General features: G+C 53.5%; 1 protein-coding gene across 1 annotated transcript; it reads left to right on the forward strand.

Annotated features, from left to right (window-relative positions):
- Positions 1-8,818: 8,818 nt before the first annotated feature.
- LOC135326947 (olfactory receptor 14C36-like) lies at positions 8,819-13,768 on the forward strand (the record flags this gene model as incomplete). The annotated part of the gene is made up of 2 exons (XM_064504589.1): positions 8,819-9,340; positions 13,586-13,768. Coding segments are annotated over 2 exons (705 nt in total), but the record flags the coding sequence as incomplete, so codon positions are not given.
- Between the last annotated feature and the right edge of the window lie 3,245 nt (positions 13,769-17,013).

Below are 17,013 nucleotides of genomic sequence, written 5' to 3' on the forward strand. Positions count from 1 at the left end.
GTCCATACATGTGTCTCCTATCAAAACTGCTGCTTTTCCTCCACGTCCAGACTTCATTAGGAGCCATTCTGGATCAATATCAGTTGGAGAATGTGGGTATCACTTATTCTGAAAACTGAAGAATACAGAAAGCTTCAGAAGCAGACATCTTTCTTTTTCAGGTGCTCATTGAAATCTGCCTAATCTCAATACACACCTGAAAACTTTCTAATTAGCCACACAAGATCTGAAGAACTGAAGCAAATTATGGAAAGAGGCATGGCACCTTAGAGGGTTTTTAATCACCCCTCGGGTGTACTTGGTGCTGAGTCCATGAACTGCAGATGCTGAGAAGAGACTGAAGAAACCTCTCAAGAAGTTGAAGTCAGAAGCAAATCCCAAGTTTCTTGGAGTGCTAACAGGTCTCACTGAGGGCAATTACCAAGAAAGTCTCCCCAGGGGCTGATTAGAGCAGAAAGCTGGAGGCCCTGATTGCAGGCAGGCAAAGGCAATGTGCAGGTGGCTGTGATGCCAGGTCAGCCTGGATGTGTGCTATCAAGCAGAGCAGCCAGGCACTGACACCCAGCCCCTGGGTAGGGTGATGCTTTCCATGATGCATTGCTCAGGGCTGTTCCTGAGGGCAGTGTGCAGGTGGGGGTGTGCAATGCCGAGTGCAGGACCATGATACAGCACCTCCTGGGCTCCCAGGGGATAAGGAGGCAACAAGGCCAGAGCGCTTTAAGGAATGGCGTCTGCTCGTAGGCCTTGGTGGCAGAGACAACAGCCATAGCCAAGAGGACAAAGACCTAGTTCTATTAGAAGCTTTCCACCCTGGTAGTGCCTTTGGCAATCTCCACCGCAGACTGTCCTGTGCTTTCCCATGCCTGTGCATGTTTCCTTGCAGACTGTAGATGCCCAACCTGCTTCCCCACCTTGCTCCCACCCCGAGATCTCCCGACCTCTCCTGATGTCTTCCTGTCCTCACTTGCTTTTCCTTGAAACACAAAGCCAGGGGCTGATCACAGACTCCCTCTGGGTGTCCTGTAGCACCACAGCTCTACCCTACAAGTGACATTTTCTTTTCCTAAAGTCACATCTAAACCCTACAGGCTGCTCTTTGTGGCTCTTTCTCCTTCTCATACTGTTTCCCACTACCAAGAAAAGCTCCATCATCTCCAAAACCACCCTTCAAGCAGTCACAGGCAACTACTCTACTGCCCTTTGCCTGCACTTCACCAGGTTAAAGAAGCCCAGGTCCTTCAACCTCTCCTCATGGATGGGGTTTTTCCTGCCTAGGCACAGGACTTGACTGAGACTTCTCTTGTAAATCTTCATGAGGTACCTGTTGTCCGAATCACCCAAGTTCCTCAAGATCCTTCTGGACTGTAGCTCCTCCTGTGTCAAAACAACAAACAAACAAGCAAACAAAGAAACAAAAAAGAAAGAAACCAAAACAGCACCAATGAGTTAAGGGTAAGCAGGGGTGGGGCCGATTGTAGGGGAAGGGATCAGGATGGTAAAGGAGACAAACTTAAAAGGGGAGAAAGAAAAAAACCCAAGAAATGTGAAAGCAAAGTAAAGGACTGATCAAGGCTATCTTGGAGACTGAGGTGGAGGGGACGTCAGGAGGCCTCTAGTCCAATCTGCTTGCTAAGAGCAGGGTCAGCTCTGGGATCAGATCAGGTAGCTCTGGGCTTCATCCGGTCAGGTCTTGGAAACCTCCAAGGGAGGGGACTGCACAGCCTCTCTGGGCAACCACTTCCAATGCTTGACCATCCTCGTAATGGAAAAGCTTTTCCTTATCTCCTGCACAAACATCTCTTCTTTCAACTTATGCCCATTGTCTCTTGTCCTCCCCCCATGCACCCTGGTGAAGAGCCCTGCTCCATCTTCTGGATGACCTTCCCGTAGCCATTGGAAAGCTGCTATGAGATCCCTCCAAAGCCATCTCTTCTGCAACTGAACAAGCCCCATTTCCTCTCAGAGCAAGTGCTCCAGCTCCCTGACTACCGTGAGCACCCTCGGTCAAACTCACTCCCAGTTATCAGCCTCTTTTTGTGGGAACCCAAACCTGGATGCAGTATTCTAGACATGGTCTAATGAATACTGACTAGAAAGCGATCATCATTTTCCTCAGCCTCCTGGCTGTGCTCCTGCTCAGACAGCCCACAATGCTTCTGGCCTTCTTTGCTGGCAGGCAACACTGCTGGCTCATGTCTTGCCTCCTGTCCCCCAGGACCCTCGGGTCCTTTTCCACAGAACCACTCCCCAGGCACTCAGGCCCCAGCCTGTATCACTGTGGGGTGTTGGTTTATCCGAGGTACAACATCTGGCATGTGTCCTTGTTGAATTCCATGAGGTTCCTGACAGCCCATTCCTCCTGCCTGTCTAGCTCCCTCTGAATGGCAGCCCTCGAGCATATGACTGGTCCCCTCCTCCCCCACTTTGGGGTCATCCACAGGTATGATGAGTTTTGCCTGTTCCATGTCACTAATACAGATGATAAACAGGACAAATTCCTGGAGAGACCCTGTAGTGCTCCACTTCTCCCTGACCTCCAGGAAGAGTACTACCCATTCACCACTGCCCTCTGAGCCTGACCATCCAAGCAGCTATTTACCCATCCGGTTATTTACTCTTCTAGACTGTAACGTTCTAACATGCACGCAAGAATATTGAGGGAGACAGTGTCAGACACCTTGCTAAAGTCTGGGTAAAAGACATTGACTCTTCTCCATGCACAATTACAGTTTTTTATTCATAGCAGGCAATCAGGTTGGCGAGGCACAATCTACCCTGGGCAAATCCATGCTAAGTGTTCCCAGGCACCTTCTTCTCCTTCGTGTGCCCAGAACTGTGATCCAAGAGGACTCACTCCTCACCAATGTGAGGCTGAACTGCCTGCAGCTCCCCAGGTTGTCCTTGTGGCCTTTTTGGAAGATGGATAACAATTTGGAAGATGGTAACAATTGCTTTTCTCCAGTCATTGGGACTTTGCCCCATCTCCACAACCTGTCAAAGATGGTAGCGAGTGGCCTTGCAGTGACAGCAGTCAGCTCTCACAGCATCCTCACATGCAGCCCATCCAACCCCTCTGACTGGTGTAGTTTGAGTTCTCACAAGGAATCCCTCACTAACCTCATCCACCATTGGCTGTTTTTCTCCTCTGGAGTCCTGACTCAAGGCACAACAGCCCAGGAGACCTTGCTTGTGGAAATGGAAGCTAACCATGGGTTGAGTTCCTCACACCTATCTGCATCTGCTGCTAGAGGATTCCCTGTCCCATTTAGCAGTGGGGCCACATTTCCCTTTTTATTCTTTGATTCTTACTGGAGCAGTAGCAGCTCATCTTCATGCCCTTGATATCCCCTGCAAGTGTCAATCCTAGGGGAGATTTTTTCTTCCCCAACACCATGCCTGTGGCGCTGGACAATATTTCTAAATTCCTCCTTTGCCTCTCCCTTCTTCCCCCTGCTGCATGCTGCCCTAGTACCCTGGAGCTAAGGTGCAAGGTCCCTGCTTAGCCAAGTTGGTCCTCTGAGGTGTCTGCTAGTTTTAGCGAGTATCAGGATGGCCCATCCTTGGGCTTGGCAGGTCTGTCCTTAAAGGCCTGCTGGTTTTGCTGATCTCCTGGGCCCTTGAGAGCTGCCTCCCATGGCATCCCCCACCAGTCCCCTGAACAGCCCAGGAAGTCTGCTCCTCTGAAGTCCAGGGTCTGTACTCTGCTACTGTCCTTCCTCAGTCTCCTCAGGATCTGGGACTCCACATTTTCATGGTCACGGTAGGCCAGGCTCACACTGACTATCCCACCCCTGATCAGTTTCTCCCAAACCCTTGTCCATCCCATGCATCCCATGTGGGAAGAGTCCCACACACCCGAGCTGCTCCTTCACATAAAGGGCATCCCCCCGCTCATCTTTCCTGACAGTCTCTCCTGAAGAGATTGTACCCTATAAGCATTGCCCTCCAGTCCTGTGAATGATCCCACCACATCTCAGTCATTCCTACGATGTTTCAGACCTCTGACAGCTTGTGCATCTCCAGCTGTTCCTGTGTGTACCCCAGGCTGCAGGCATTTGCATATATTTGGACTACAGAGCCTCAGTTATGGCACAGAGTGCAGACTGGTCATGGTGACACCTGTTACCAAGAGCCAAAGACGGTGTGTGTGCAATGGCCCCAGTTCAGAGCAGAGCCATGCTGGCACAGATAGCAGGTGGCAATGGAATGGTGAAAGGAGGTTCCCACTAAGAGAGCAAACCCTGCAGTGCCCAAGGCCAGGGAGAAACAGAGCTGGGCTGTGCTGAAATGGCAGGAGAGGGGTTTGCTGCCTGAGCTGGTTCATAGCACCATGGGGCCTGTGACAGAAGTGAATCTATGTCCAGGCCGGACAAGGTGCCTCTGAAGAAGTCCCTGGGCCTGGGAAGCCTCTGATCCAGCCACCCTGTGGACATCATTGGCCCAGGTCCTGGTCATATCATCTGGGGGTGAGAAGAAGTTCATGAGGAGGAGAGCAAGAAGGGTTTGAGAGTGCAGAGACTAGAGCAGAGACCTTGGTGTGATGTGCCTCTCCCATTTATGTAGCACGCTTGGATGCAGACAGGATGGACTTTGCCTAAAGGCAGTGGTGCGATTCAGTTTCCTGGGCACAGGTAGAAAAACCTCAGATAACCTGGGAGGTTTGACCAGCAACCACTCCAAAAGGGCATGGTTTTCCCATAGGTCCCACCCATGCAGTTGTGCTAGAAGCCCAGGCATCTGACATGGACCTGCCTGACTATTTTGATGTCCTTCTATCAAGTGTCTGCACTGAATTACATTAGCAGTTTGCACTGTTGGCATCTCCATGTGTCTCATAGTGAGTGGTGCTCTAACGGGAGTGGGCATCTAGTGCCCTTAGAGATGGCCAAGGAAATTCCCCATCTGGCCCCACCTGAGGCTCCAGGAGGGTGGGGATCACACAGTCACTCCAACAGAGCAAGCAGACACTGGCATGTGCCGTGGACCATCTCTGTCTCTTCACATGTGGCCAGGTGTTTGTGTGTGGGCAACTGACTCCCACCCTCCATCTCCAGTGATTCCAATGGGAGCTTAGACAAGGAGCTCATGGGCAGATCTCTCTGTTGTGCACGCTTCAGCTTGGGGAAGGGGAATCTCAGCTCCTGTGTGTTTGTGAATATAATGGGAGGGATCTGAATGCCACTCCAGCCCAGGGCCTTCTAAACCATCTTGAGATGCCCAGATTGACTCATCTGAATCAATACCTGAACCATGTGTCAATGAACTGCCTTCTTGTCCCTGTCCAGGTGTCCTGCCTAGTGAAGAGATGGGAAGAGAGGCTTCCAGAGTGGGACATTTCCACCTCTCCTAGATAACCATCCTCTGATGAGACAAATTGCAATGCTGGAATGGGTCTCTGTCCACTGTTTAGAGAGGGACCGTAGGTGATTATTTTGGCATGGAGTTATTCTGCCCCCTGGGCACACCTTGCCACTTCTCCTTGCACACTATCAGCATGTTTCTGTTGTCCAAATCCCTGAGCATTTCTGCCCTTCAGAGCTGCCTCCCTTTGTCTCCCTTCTTGGCCCTTTCTAGGTGTCCTGCCTAGTTAAGAGACAGGAATAGGGGCTTCCAGAATCGGACATTTCCACCTCTTGAAAATAAGCCTCCTCTGATGAGACAAATTGCAATGCTGCAATCAGTCTTCCTTCAGTGCTTAGAGAGGGACCATTGGTGATTATTTTAGTTTATTGCAGTGAACATTTCCCAGGAGGAGGGAGCACAAGGCACAGAGAAATTCAGGCCATCAGCTGGGCCTCTGCTCCTGAGTGGGGCCAGGCTCCTGGGATGGAGGGAGCTCATGGCAACCTGGCAGCACTGCCCAGACACAGCTGTGTGCAGGAGCAGCTCCTCTGCCAAGAGCAGCAGGGCTGCGGGCACTGCCTGCTGCTGCTGACATGAGATGAGAGAAGGCAGAGAGAAGTGCAAGGCAGTGTGGAGTGGGAGGACAGAGGAGAGCTCATTGTGGGAGAAACCTTCACAGCCCTTGACACGGTAAGTCTCTGGCTGCAGGGCAATGCTGCCGAGGTTCCTGGCAAGGTCTTCTGAACCCAGCAGAAACTATGGCTGATAGCATTTTTGTTGTTCTCTCTCCTGGATTATCCAGGGCATAGCAGGAGGAGGAGATGTTTCAAGCAGGATTCCCTGCCACACTGTCACAGGGACAGGGCATCCTGCTGCCCTCTTCCAGAGATACTGCAGTGGTGTGCTGCTGGGGTGGGCACCCTGGTCTGTTTCGGGCAGTGATTCAGAGCAGCATCCCTGTGCCCCAGGGTGCTGTGTGCCCAGGGCAGTGACTCTGCCGCCTGCAAGGGTCCACACTCAACCTGCCTGGGGAGCTCCCCACGGCACTGTGGGGAGAAGCTCTGCGTGAGGCGATTGACCCCCAGCCAGGCAGGTTCCTTCTCCCATCAAGAGGGTGCTGCATGGGTCAGGGCTGCTCACAGCTCTAGCTCATGCACAGGACACGTCCAAGGGGTCTTTTCAAGAGGAAGAGAGGGCTACTTGCAAGGGAAGGAGCTTTCCTTCTGGTCTCTGTGCTTTCTGTTTTCTCCCTAATTTTGGCAGAGTTTTCTGTTTTGGCAAGGAACTGGGACTCACACACTTTCCCCTCTCAGAGGTCAGGAGGTCTGGGAGAAAGCTCAGCAAACCCCTTCAACCCCACCTCCACCTACAGACAGCATCAGCATCAGCTCTGTGGTCGCCCTGGGGTTTATGGTACCTGCTCCTTATGAACTGCAGGCACAGAGGTGCCTCTGGACAGTGCACTGTCCTGGGAGGTTTCTGTCGGGCAGATCTGAGCACACAAAAGGTGTGATGCAGTCTGTGAGCACTGCCTGGGAAAAGATGTTGGGACAGAGAAAGGTGCCAGCAGGGACTGTTCCAGGCAGCAGAGACAGGCAAGGAAGGAGAGGGAACTGCTAACAGAAGCATCATGGGAGGATGGATTTGGGCAAGTCATGGTCAGTCCCTCCAATGCAAACACACTGCACTGAGCAAGCCCCCCACGTCTCTGCTCCCACCCAGCAGAGCCTCTGCCCTGACAGCCATGAAGTCCAGGCCATGAGTTGCCTTCGCTGCAGCCAGACCTCCAGCAGAGGAGAGGGGCATCTCTCCTGCCATGGGCCCGTTTAGTGCTGCCCGACAAAGGGGCTGAGAGTGACTGCCTTGCAGCGTCACCATCTGCCAGGTGGCATGCCCAGCTGGGTAAGGTGAAGGCTTTCCTGGGTGTCCCTCTGTCTCTCTCCTTGCCTCCCTTGGTAGCAGGATCATGGTGTTGCTCCTTGTTTCTTCTATCCATGCTGCTCCTGTTCTTCTCCCAGGCTGTCCGGGGTTGGGGGGTTTTCAGCTGCAGTTCAGACACCACCACTGCAAGCGCATGGAAGTGAGGGGTCTGCAGCCCCCTTCTAAGCTGTGCAGCCCCAAGAAATGCAGTCTGTTGTGTTTGGAAATTAGCTGATCCTCCCTTAAGGAGAAACCATCTTCAGTCCTGATGGGCCTTTGACTGTTTCCCTGTGGTGTCCTGCCAGGCTGAGAGCTCCAGAAAGGCACAGCTGTCTCATAGCATATCTGTAATAGCTGAGAGACAAATGAAGAAGGTGCAGAGATGCTGAGAGTATGGAGATGGTGGTGGGAGGCTGTATATGGGCATCTGAAAAGAGCCCTGTGTGTCCTTGCCTAGAAGGGGAGTGTGGAGACCTCCCTGTGGTGCCTGGAAAAAGGGTGAGAAGGTTGGAGATCTGCACTTTGAAACTGGACTCCTCTGCTCTCAGCAGGGGCTGGTTTCCTTTCAGGGCAACATATGAGTGCGATCGTCCACCAGCTCAAAGCGGTGTGAGCACAGGACAGCTGGGAACAAGACTAATGGACAGACTAGCTGTCCTCATGCTGCAACAAGGGACAGTGAATCCGTTTTTCTCAGGACTCACAGTAGAAATGCCAAGGATTTCTACCTTTGAGGAACACTCCCCAGGGGTGACAATACCATCTAAAATAAAATATAAAATCCCAGCAACTCTGTTCCTCAAACAACATTCTTTAGAATGGGGGGAGAAGACGGTGAAAAGCCCTTCTACACGATGAGTAGTTTTCACCTGACAGAAACTGTGAGTGTCAGAGCTCGTCACCCCCATTCCCCTGTGCGCGCTGCTGTACAGCAGGACTGACTCGTCTGGAGCTCATGGGCAGAGGCCCCTGCTCCTCACAGCAGCACACTGAGCCAGTGCAAAGTGGAGCTCAAGCAAGGGAGCTGCACAAAGATCCTCTCAGTAAAGAGAGAGGCAATGTGGGGGGTTGTATGGGAACTGCAACAACTGGGGCTTTTTTGCTTGAAGATTCTCTCCTAACTGCTCCATGTCTTTTCTCCTTTGCACAGTCTCCCATGCCTGGAGATAGCAAAATCTCCAACAGCAGCTCCCTCAATGAGTTCCTCCTCCTGGCGTTTGCAGACACACGGGAGCTGCAGCTCTTGCACTTCTCACTCTTCCTGGGCATCTACCTGGCTGCCCTCCTGGGCAACGGCCTCATCATCACAGCCGTAGCCTGCGACCACCGCCTCCACACCCCCATGTACTTCTTCCTCCTCAACCTCTCCCTCCTCGACCTTGGCTCCATCTCCACCACTGTCCCCAAATCCATGGCCAATTCCCTGAGGAACACCAGGGCCATTTCCTACTCAGGATGTGCTGCCCAGGTCTTCCTCGTTTTCTTCTTCTTTGGAGGAGAGTATTCTCTCCTCACAGTCATGGCCTATGACCGCTACATTGCCATCTGCAGACCCCTGCACTACGGGACCCTCATGGGCAGCAGAGCTTGTGTCAAAATGGCAGCAGCTGCCTGGGCCAGTGGTTTTCTCTATGCTCTCCTGCACACTGCGAACACCTTTTCAATACCACTCTGCCAAGGCAACACAGTGGACCAGTTCTTCTGTGAGGTTCCCCAGATCCTCAAGCTCTCCTGCTCAGACGCCTACCTCAGGGAAGTGGGGCTTAATGTGGTTAGTGGCTGTTTAGTCTTTGGGTGTTTCATTTTCATTGTGGTGTCCTACGTGCAGATCTTCACTGCTGTGCTGAGGATCCCCTCTGAGCAGGGCCGGCACAAAGCCTTTTCCATGTGCCTCCCGCACCTGGCTGTGGTCTCTCTGTTTGTCAGCACTGTCATGACTGCCTACCTGAAGCCTCCCTCCATCTCCTCGCCAGCTCTGGATCTGGTGGTGACTGTTTTGTACTCAGTGGTACCTCCAGCTCTGAACCCCCTCATCTACAGCATGAGGAACAAGGAGCTGAAGGATGCCCTGAGGAAAGTGATTTCATGGACATTTTTCAGCAGTGGTAACATTGCCAAAGCTCTCCACAAATGACTCCCACGGTATCCAATACCAGGACTGAGCATTGTTTGTTCACTATTGTTACTATGATTAGTAGTATTTGTTATCATGTTGCTGTGAAAATGCTTGGATTCATTTGACCTTTACTGAGACTGCTCTGTCTCCCCTGGTGCCCACATAAAATTGTGTCCAACACTGGGTCAGAGCTGACTCCCTCACAGTATCTCTGAAATCAAGTAGGTTCTTTCTGGTGCAGAGCTTGAAGGCTGGGCTTCCTCCAAAGCTGCTGTCAAGAATAGGCCCAAGGAAATCATGACCAAAGGGGCTGCTGCTGATCGGATTCTCCATGGGTTCAGAAGCAAAAAGCTCATGATCACGTAATGATCTCTTAGAGACCACGGCTGGATTTAGGACTCCCCCACCAGTGTCCAGTGACAGTGGAGGGGATGAATGGTCACAGATTTACATACCCAGAGCCGTGCCACATGTTAAAGCACAGTGTCTGATGCCTGTCCTTCTGGAGGGGAAGCTGGAGGTGCCCAGAGAGCTCAGAAGCTCTCCTGGGACAGCATGTTCTACGGGTGGGCAGTGAGAGGAGCCTCACAAAGTGAGAGGTCCACCAAGGTGGAGTCAAAGATAAAGTGCCAGCACAAGGTTTCCACAGGCAAAGGAGAGGCAGTGGGGACCCAGCTGGCATGGGGAAGGGAGCCTGGAGAGCGTTTCATGTCACTCTCTGTGAAATACCATGGGTAGGATCTAGAAGCACACCTGGACACAACCAGCACCCTTGGAAATGCTCCACAGTCGTTGGAAGCACCTGCCACATCTGCAGTCCCCCTGCAGGGATTAGAGGCTGTGATCCTCATTTGGTTGGGTCTGCTCCCACCCTGACCAGCACGGCCAGTGCAGAGTCACGTCATGGCCCTGTGGCCTCACAGCCTGCTCATTCTGCAGAGCAGTGCCGGCAGCTTGGGGCCCTGCAGAGCAGGGGAGGGGGTGTGGGAATGGCCAGCAAGATCAGAGGAGTGACTGGGAGAAATTAGAAGGAAGTGGAACTGGGCTTGAAAGTGTCTTGGAGAGAAAAATGCTGACGTACATTTAAAAAATAAACTTTCAGAGTGTGAGTACACTAAAGTGAGCTTACGGTGTAGAGCCAGAAGTCCTCGCTGTCCTGGTGCTCCACATGGCCTGGGCAGTGCCTGAAGAAGGATTAATGCTCCCCACCCTCCCAGCTCAGAGTGCCATCGTCCCTCCTGGCGGGTGGCACCAAAAAAAAAAAAGTCTGGAATCCTTTGTGGGAGCCTGCATTGAAGGAAGCAGGACCCAGAAGCCATTTCAGTTTGCTGCTGTCCCTCAGGCCCTGTCCCCAGCACATGACCTTGAGACAATCTCCCTCACCCTGCATGCTGGTCCTCACCCCAAAAGTCACATCCAGAAAGGGGTCCATGCCCAGCTGGAGGACCGTGCGTCCAGCTGTGACCCCTGGGAGGACAAGTCCTCTCCTGGATCCTCAGCAGGGCTGGCAGGGAGCATGCAGAGGAGATCCCGAGGCCGTCTACTCGGCCTGCAGACCATCCTTCTCCCATGGGAGACCTCAAGCAGGGTGCTTCAGGGCAAAGATCCAGCCCAGCTGCTTGTTGCATGAACAGGGAGGAGAAGCTGTCCCAGGAAACTCCTCACACACCCAGCCCCTGGTACCAGCCATCTCCAGCACTGGCCATTCCCCATGGTCCTGGTGAGGGCTGATCTTTGAATGTGAGCAGCTCCGTCTGCCTGCTGGGCTCAGCACCTGGGTGGGGGGAATGACCACCCCGCTTGGCCTCTCTCCCTGGGCCCAGACCCCAGCAGACCCTGGAGCATGGCCTTCTGCTAACCCTGGGGGACAGGATGAGGGCTGGGCAGGGGCTGGGGACTGGTGGGAGGCTGCTGGGCAGGAGGGCCTTGGGGGAGGGGGCACTGAGGGCTGTCATGGGAACCATGCTGGGGGGACATTTCCCCACCCTGAACGCACCCTGTCCCGTGCGGTGCCTGCTCAGTGGGGCCATGGGGTCACACGGAGGGCAGCAGGGCTGGGCCAGCGCAGGGACAGGAGGGAGACAGGAGCCACGACACTCCAGAAGCTCCCGACAGTCCTGGAGGGGAACCACTGCTGCTAGCAGAGTCAGGGATTTCTCGAGGGCTGCAGCCAGCGGCACAGGCTGCCAGGACTCCCAGACCCAGCACAGGTGGTTGGAGCCCAGTAACGCAGCTCACGGTGCCCTCCGTCCTGCGTCACTGTCCTCTCTCAGGCGCACTGCTGGGTGTGTCACTCCCTGCACAGGCAGGGAGAGGAGCTGCTGGAGGTCTGCTGTTCTCACCCCTGCTGATCTCAGCTCTGCCCTGGTGTCAGCCCACAGGCTCTGCCCTGGGTCACGTTATGTCTCCCTACACTCTCCTCTGAGACCATGTAGGGACCTGCAGCACATAGCTCTGCTTGGAGCTGGCCACCACGGCCCACCTGCACGGCCCCTGGAGATCCCAGCAAGGCTGTGCTTGGAGGTGAGGCTGCGATTGTCCTTGGTCAAAGCAGATGGGATGGTCTGGCTGGGGGCCAAGGGGAGGAAAGGAGAAGAGACAGCAAGGAGAAGATGCAGTAAGGAAAATTTCAGATGAGATTAAGGAAAAAAAATAAAGAAATAACCATGGTAGTTGAGCAGCACTGGAGCAAGGGCCCAGGGATTTTTAAAAACTCTCCAGAGGAAAGCACTCACCAACCTGATCTAACTGTAAAGTTAGCCCAGCTCAGAGCAGACTGTGATCCTGGAGATCTCCAGCAGTCCCTCCCAACCCAAATCCTCCAGGAGGAAGGGGCTGGAAGGAGGAGTCCTGGGCAGGGGACACTGCTGTGGGGTTGAGGCCTTGCTGGCATTTGTACTGCCTGGTCAACTCTGTCCTCAGAGTCACACAGGGAGTGAGTTCATCCTCAAAAGGAGTCTCTGCTCCATGGGCAACAGGCCTCAAACCAGTGCAGAAGACTGCAGAAAAGTTCTCAGGAACATGTCAGGCATTCAGCCCCTTCGACTGCTGAGGTGTCCCCAGAGCGGTGCTTTCCATCCTGGGTCTTGAGGGCTGAGAAATCTTTAGAGCCAGGGCAGATGGGAGTCCCATCTCCTGGGCTCACAGGTTACAGGGCATGAGCAGGGCTGTACTGGCTGCAGGGAGGGAATCACTGCCTGGGGCAAGAGCAGATCCCCCTCTGCCCTCCCCTCTCTCTTCACATCCCGGAACAGAGATTGTGTTTCCTGTGTTGGCCCTCCCTGCCAGGCTGAATTCCCAGCTGGAGGGAACACAGTCTTCACACTGGGGAAATGCAGCAGAGCCCAGTCTCATCCAGAGGAGTGGGGTCCCACCACACCTGCTGGGTGGCCAGGGCTGCAGGCTGCAGACCCCACGCTGTTCCCCGCAGACCTCCTGCCTGGGGCTGGAGGGTGCCCAGCAGCAAGGCAGGCATGCCTGGGGGTCTGGTGCCATGGGGGTGGTGGCCTTTGGACCAGCCTCTGTCTGTAAGGGGCTCAGGAGCTTCTCCGCCTCCCTGTTAGTGGCAAAGTTAGTGTCCCAGCTTCTTCCCTCTGGAAAGCTCAGGATTTAATTCTCTGGAGAAAGGGAAAAAGGAAACCCTTTTGTCCAGGAGACTTATACCACCCCATCAACCCTCTACTGTCTTCTCCTGCTCTATCACCCCAGAAATCCTTTGGCAAGGGCATTTTTTTTTTTGGTTTCTGACCCTCTCTCTGACCCTGCTGCGAGCAGTAGGTTGCACTACAGGCCTCCTGTGGCCCCTTCAACCTGAATTATCCTAAAAGCCTGTGACCTCAGGCCCTATTTTAAGCACAGAGCTAATGTTTCTGGGACAGGAGTCATTTGTGTTTTATGTGACCATCTAAAAGAAGGCAGGTGAACACCTCCTCCTCCCTGTGGACTGTAAGGGCAGCCTGGGAGGCACTGCCTCAGACTTCTCTACATCACCCTGGAAATTCTTTGCATCCACCTTTAACCACATAAAAGTCCATTGCCTGGACCCCTCCGTGGTGAGGGGAGAATGAGAAGGATGTTGACAGCCATCCAAGGAAAATGTGGTCTCCCTGCTCAGTGGAGCAGAGGACCTAGTGACAAAGACGGGGAAAGGATGAAGTGCTCATTGCCTCTTTTACCTCTTCTTTTACTGGTATTGTCTACTGCCAGGCCCCCGAGGCCTTTGGCAGCATCTATGTTAGCAAAGCCTCACCCATGGCAGAGGACGATGCAGCTGGGGAGGACTTTTGTCCAGTGGGCACACACAAGTCCATGGGACCAGACGGGAAGCACCCCAGGGTGCAGCGAGAAGTGGCTGGAGTCATTGCAACACTGCTCTTGATCATCTTTTAAATGTCAGGGTAATCAGGGAGGTTCCTGATGACTAGGAAAAGGCAGACCACATCCATCTTCCAGAAGGGCAATAGGGAGGATCTGGGGAACAATAAACTGGTCAGCTTCATCTCCAACCCTGGCAAGGTGATGGAGCAAATCCTCCTGAAAGCCATCTCCAAGCATATGAAGGAGAAGGGTTGGAAGAGGCAGCATGGGTTGACCAAGAGGAAATGGAAACCATGCCTGACCAACCTGATTGCCTCCTATCGTAGGGCTAATGGCTTTGTGCACGAGGGGAAAGCAGGGGATTTTGTGAACCTTCACTTTAGCAAGGCCTTTGACACAGTCCCTCGTAGTCTCCTTATAGGCAAATTGTTGAGATCTGCTCTGGATCAATAGACAATAAGGCAGATGGTAGACTGGCTGGACCATCAGGCTGAAACGCTGTGCTCAGTGGTACAAGTTCCAAGGGGCAGTCAGTTCCTTGTGGCATCAACATGTGGGGCAGGACTGTTTAACATCTTTTTAATGGCCTGGACCATGGGATGGAGCGCACTCTCAGCACCTTTGTGGAAAATGCATAAGTGGAGGGAGCCCCTGAGCAACCCCATCTAGTTCCCTCTGCATTGACCGGGGGGTTGGGACTAGATGAAATCCAGAGGTCTCGTCCACCCCAAGGGCTGTGATTCAGTGAACCGTTCCCTGTAAAGAGAGAAGAGGCAGAGACAGAAGAAAGGACAGAGAGGCAGAAGAAGAGATCTGAAACCTGTCGATTTAAATAAAGCAGTTCCTCAGAACAGACTTTCTCCATTCAGAGTATTGGCAGCAAATGTATTTTGATGAAGAATGTGTATATAGGTATGGAGACTCACATAGACGGACTAATGACTCTAGTGCATGAACATGGTACTACCAAGTCATAAAAAGGAAAAAAATATTTGGCAATGGTAAAAGCTTTGCAAAGTTGTTGGAAAAGATTGGAGAAGATTTCAACTTATGACTGGAATCTACTTTTTGGGCTTGATTCATCTGACAACACAGAGAGGCTACTGCTGCCTGAGATGCCCTGGGGTAGCTCTGTTCCCATGTGGTACTGGAAGTTTTTGATCTGTCTCCTACGGGGCCTAAACTTGCGGTTAGGAAATGTATCTCAAAACATCTCAACTTATTTCCCTCCATAGACTAGAAAGGGAAGTCTGGACAACTGGATTAGACAGAGACTGACAGGATCTGGCATGGGGTGAGATCAGCTTCCTCCCTGTTGTCCCCTACAATGAAGTCACACTTCACTGACCATGCAGGGAAGGAAAAGGCAGTGTGGCAAGATGTTTTCGGGACTCCTTTAAAACACCACAGTAACACAGGTATGTTGGCCATCCAAAAATGGAGCATTTCCTTGAAGCTGGTCCCCTGCTTTCCTCATCGGTTGAGAGAGCTCAACACCACAGAGTGTGACTCGCTCTGTGCAAAGAGTGAGGGGTGGCACAGAGAGCCTGGTCCTTACCCCAAAAGTCACACCCAGACAAGGCTCCATGCCCAGCTGGAGGACTGGACATGCTGCCGTGAGCCCTGGCAGGACGAGCCCTCTCCTGGTCCTCTGCAGGGCTGGCAGGGAGCGTGCAGAGGAGATCCTGAGACCATCTACTGGGCCTGTAGACCATCCTCATCTTGTGGGGGGCCTCAAGCAGGGTCTGTCAGACCAAAGACCCAGCCCAGCTTGTTGTTGCATGAACAGAGAGGAGAAGCTGTCCCAGGAAACTCCTCCCACACCCAACCCCTTGTACCAGCCATTTCCAGCACTGGCCATTCCCCACTGTAGTGAGAACACCTGTGGAAGACCTGGTGAGGAGTCAGGGACTGGCAGAGTACGTGGCAGCAGGCCCAGCGTGTGAAGCTACACACTGACCAAATTCCCATCACGGCCAGGCATGCATATTTCCTTTTGTCAACAACATCTAACTGCTTCCCGGACAGCAGTTTCTCAAGGTTAGCACAGCTGAGATAGGGAAATGGTTCTAGTAGATTTAAGGGGCCCTTAGGATACAATGAGTCGAGCCCTGCCTGGGTGTCCGACCCACGCATCCGACCCATGCCTCCAGCAGCCTCCCATCAGCAATCCCTCCTCACGGTTCCCGGGGCTCCTCCTTCAGTCTGTGGTGTAAGTCCTTTATTAAATCTATCCTGTTTAACCCCTTATGAACCTTGAGTGTCCCTCTCTGCTGGTATCCAACCCTCTCTTGCCTGCCTTGAGGTCACATTTGGCGTAGTCGGCAGGAGACCAGTGTGGAGATGCCTCTTTGGGTGTGAAAGGACAAGAGGGAGGCGGGGAGCCACGTTCCTGGGTGGCCACTACGGGTTGGTGGTTACCCATGGCTCACAGGCTGGCGGGGTGAGTCGCCCCACCGCATGGCCGGAGCTAGAGAGTGAGCTGGGAGTATCCCCAGAGCGGCTCCTGGAACTGGTTTCCAAGCTCCAGCTGGAAAAAGCAGGGCTGGCAGTGTGAAAGGCGACAAGGGATCTGGGGTGGATCCTCCTGACTGCTCTCTGCACCCTGGACAAGGCGTTACTGATGCAGCACCAGGGAAATGGGCAGCTGGGAAGCGATCTCAAAGCCGCTAAGGAGGCTCGCCAACCTACCCAGGAGGTTGCAACTGCAACCACAGATGGAGCTGAGAAGCTGTACCACCAACCTGCTGTTCTGGCCACCCACATTGCAAATTGCTGGTGGTGACAGGGGGGTTGGCAAGATGTCCGTCCCCTGGCAGTGCAGGCCACTGGTGCGAAAAGTGCATTGGGATCCAGAAACTTGGGATGGGAATGTCTGCGACCCTGACGAGGCCCCCAGCTCGGAGTCAGACACAGAGCAGGAGGTGGACACAGCTGCCCGGCTGGTGGTGGAGCAGCTGCTCACTGGACCAAATGCAGCCAATCTACAAGGGACCACAACTACCGACGATTTTAAAGCCTCAGAGCTGCAGGATGTGCAGGGCGCTGCAGGCAGCCGCCCTGTGAAGGGTTCTTAGAGTGGCTGTTAAGGTTGTGGGATGATGGGGCAGAGGCGGTTTATTTTACTAGAGAGGAGCTCAGTAGGATGGGAGCTCTGCCCCAGGATCCCAGGAGAGCGCAAGGGGGATCCCCGACACCCACTGCCCCACCAGCAGCGTGCATGGAGGGGGAGCTGCCAGCGGCACAAGCAGGGTCCTGGCAGCATTGTCCCCCATTGCACCTGCTTAGCTCCACAGCGCTTGTGGACCAGTAAGGGG

This window comes from Dromaius novaehollandiae, unplaced genomic scaffold (assembly GCF_036370855.1).
Source record: "Dromaius novaehollandiae isolate bDroNov1 unplaced genomic scaffold, bDroNov1.hap1 HAP1_SCAFFOLD_41, whole genome shotgun sequence".
NCBI classification, from domain to species: Eukaryota; Metazoa; Chordata; class Aves; order Casuariiformes; family Dromaiidae; genus Dromaius; species Dromaius novaehollandiae.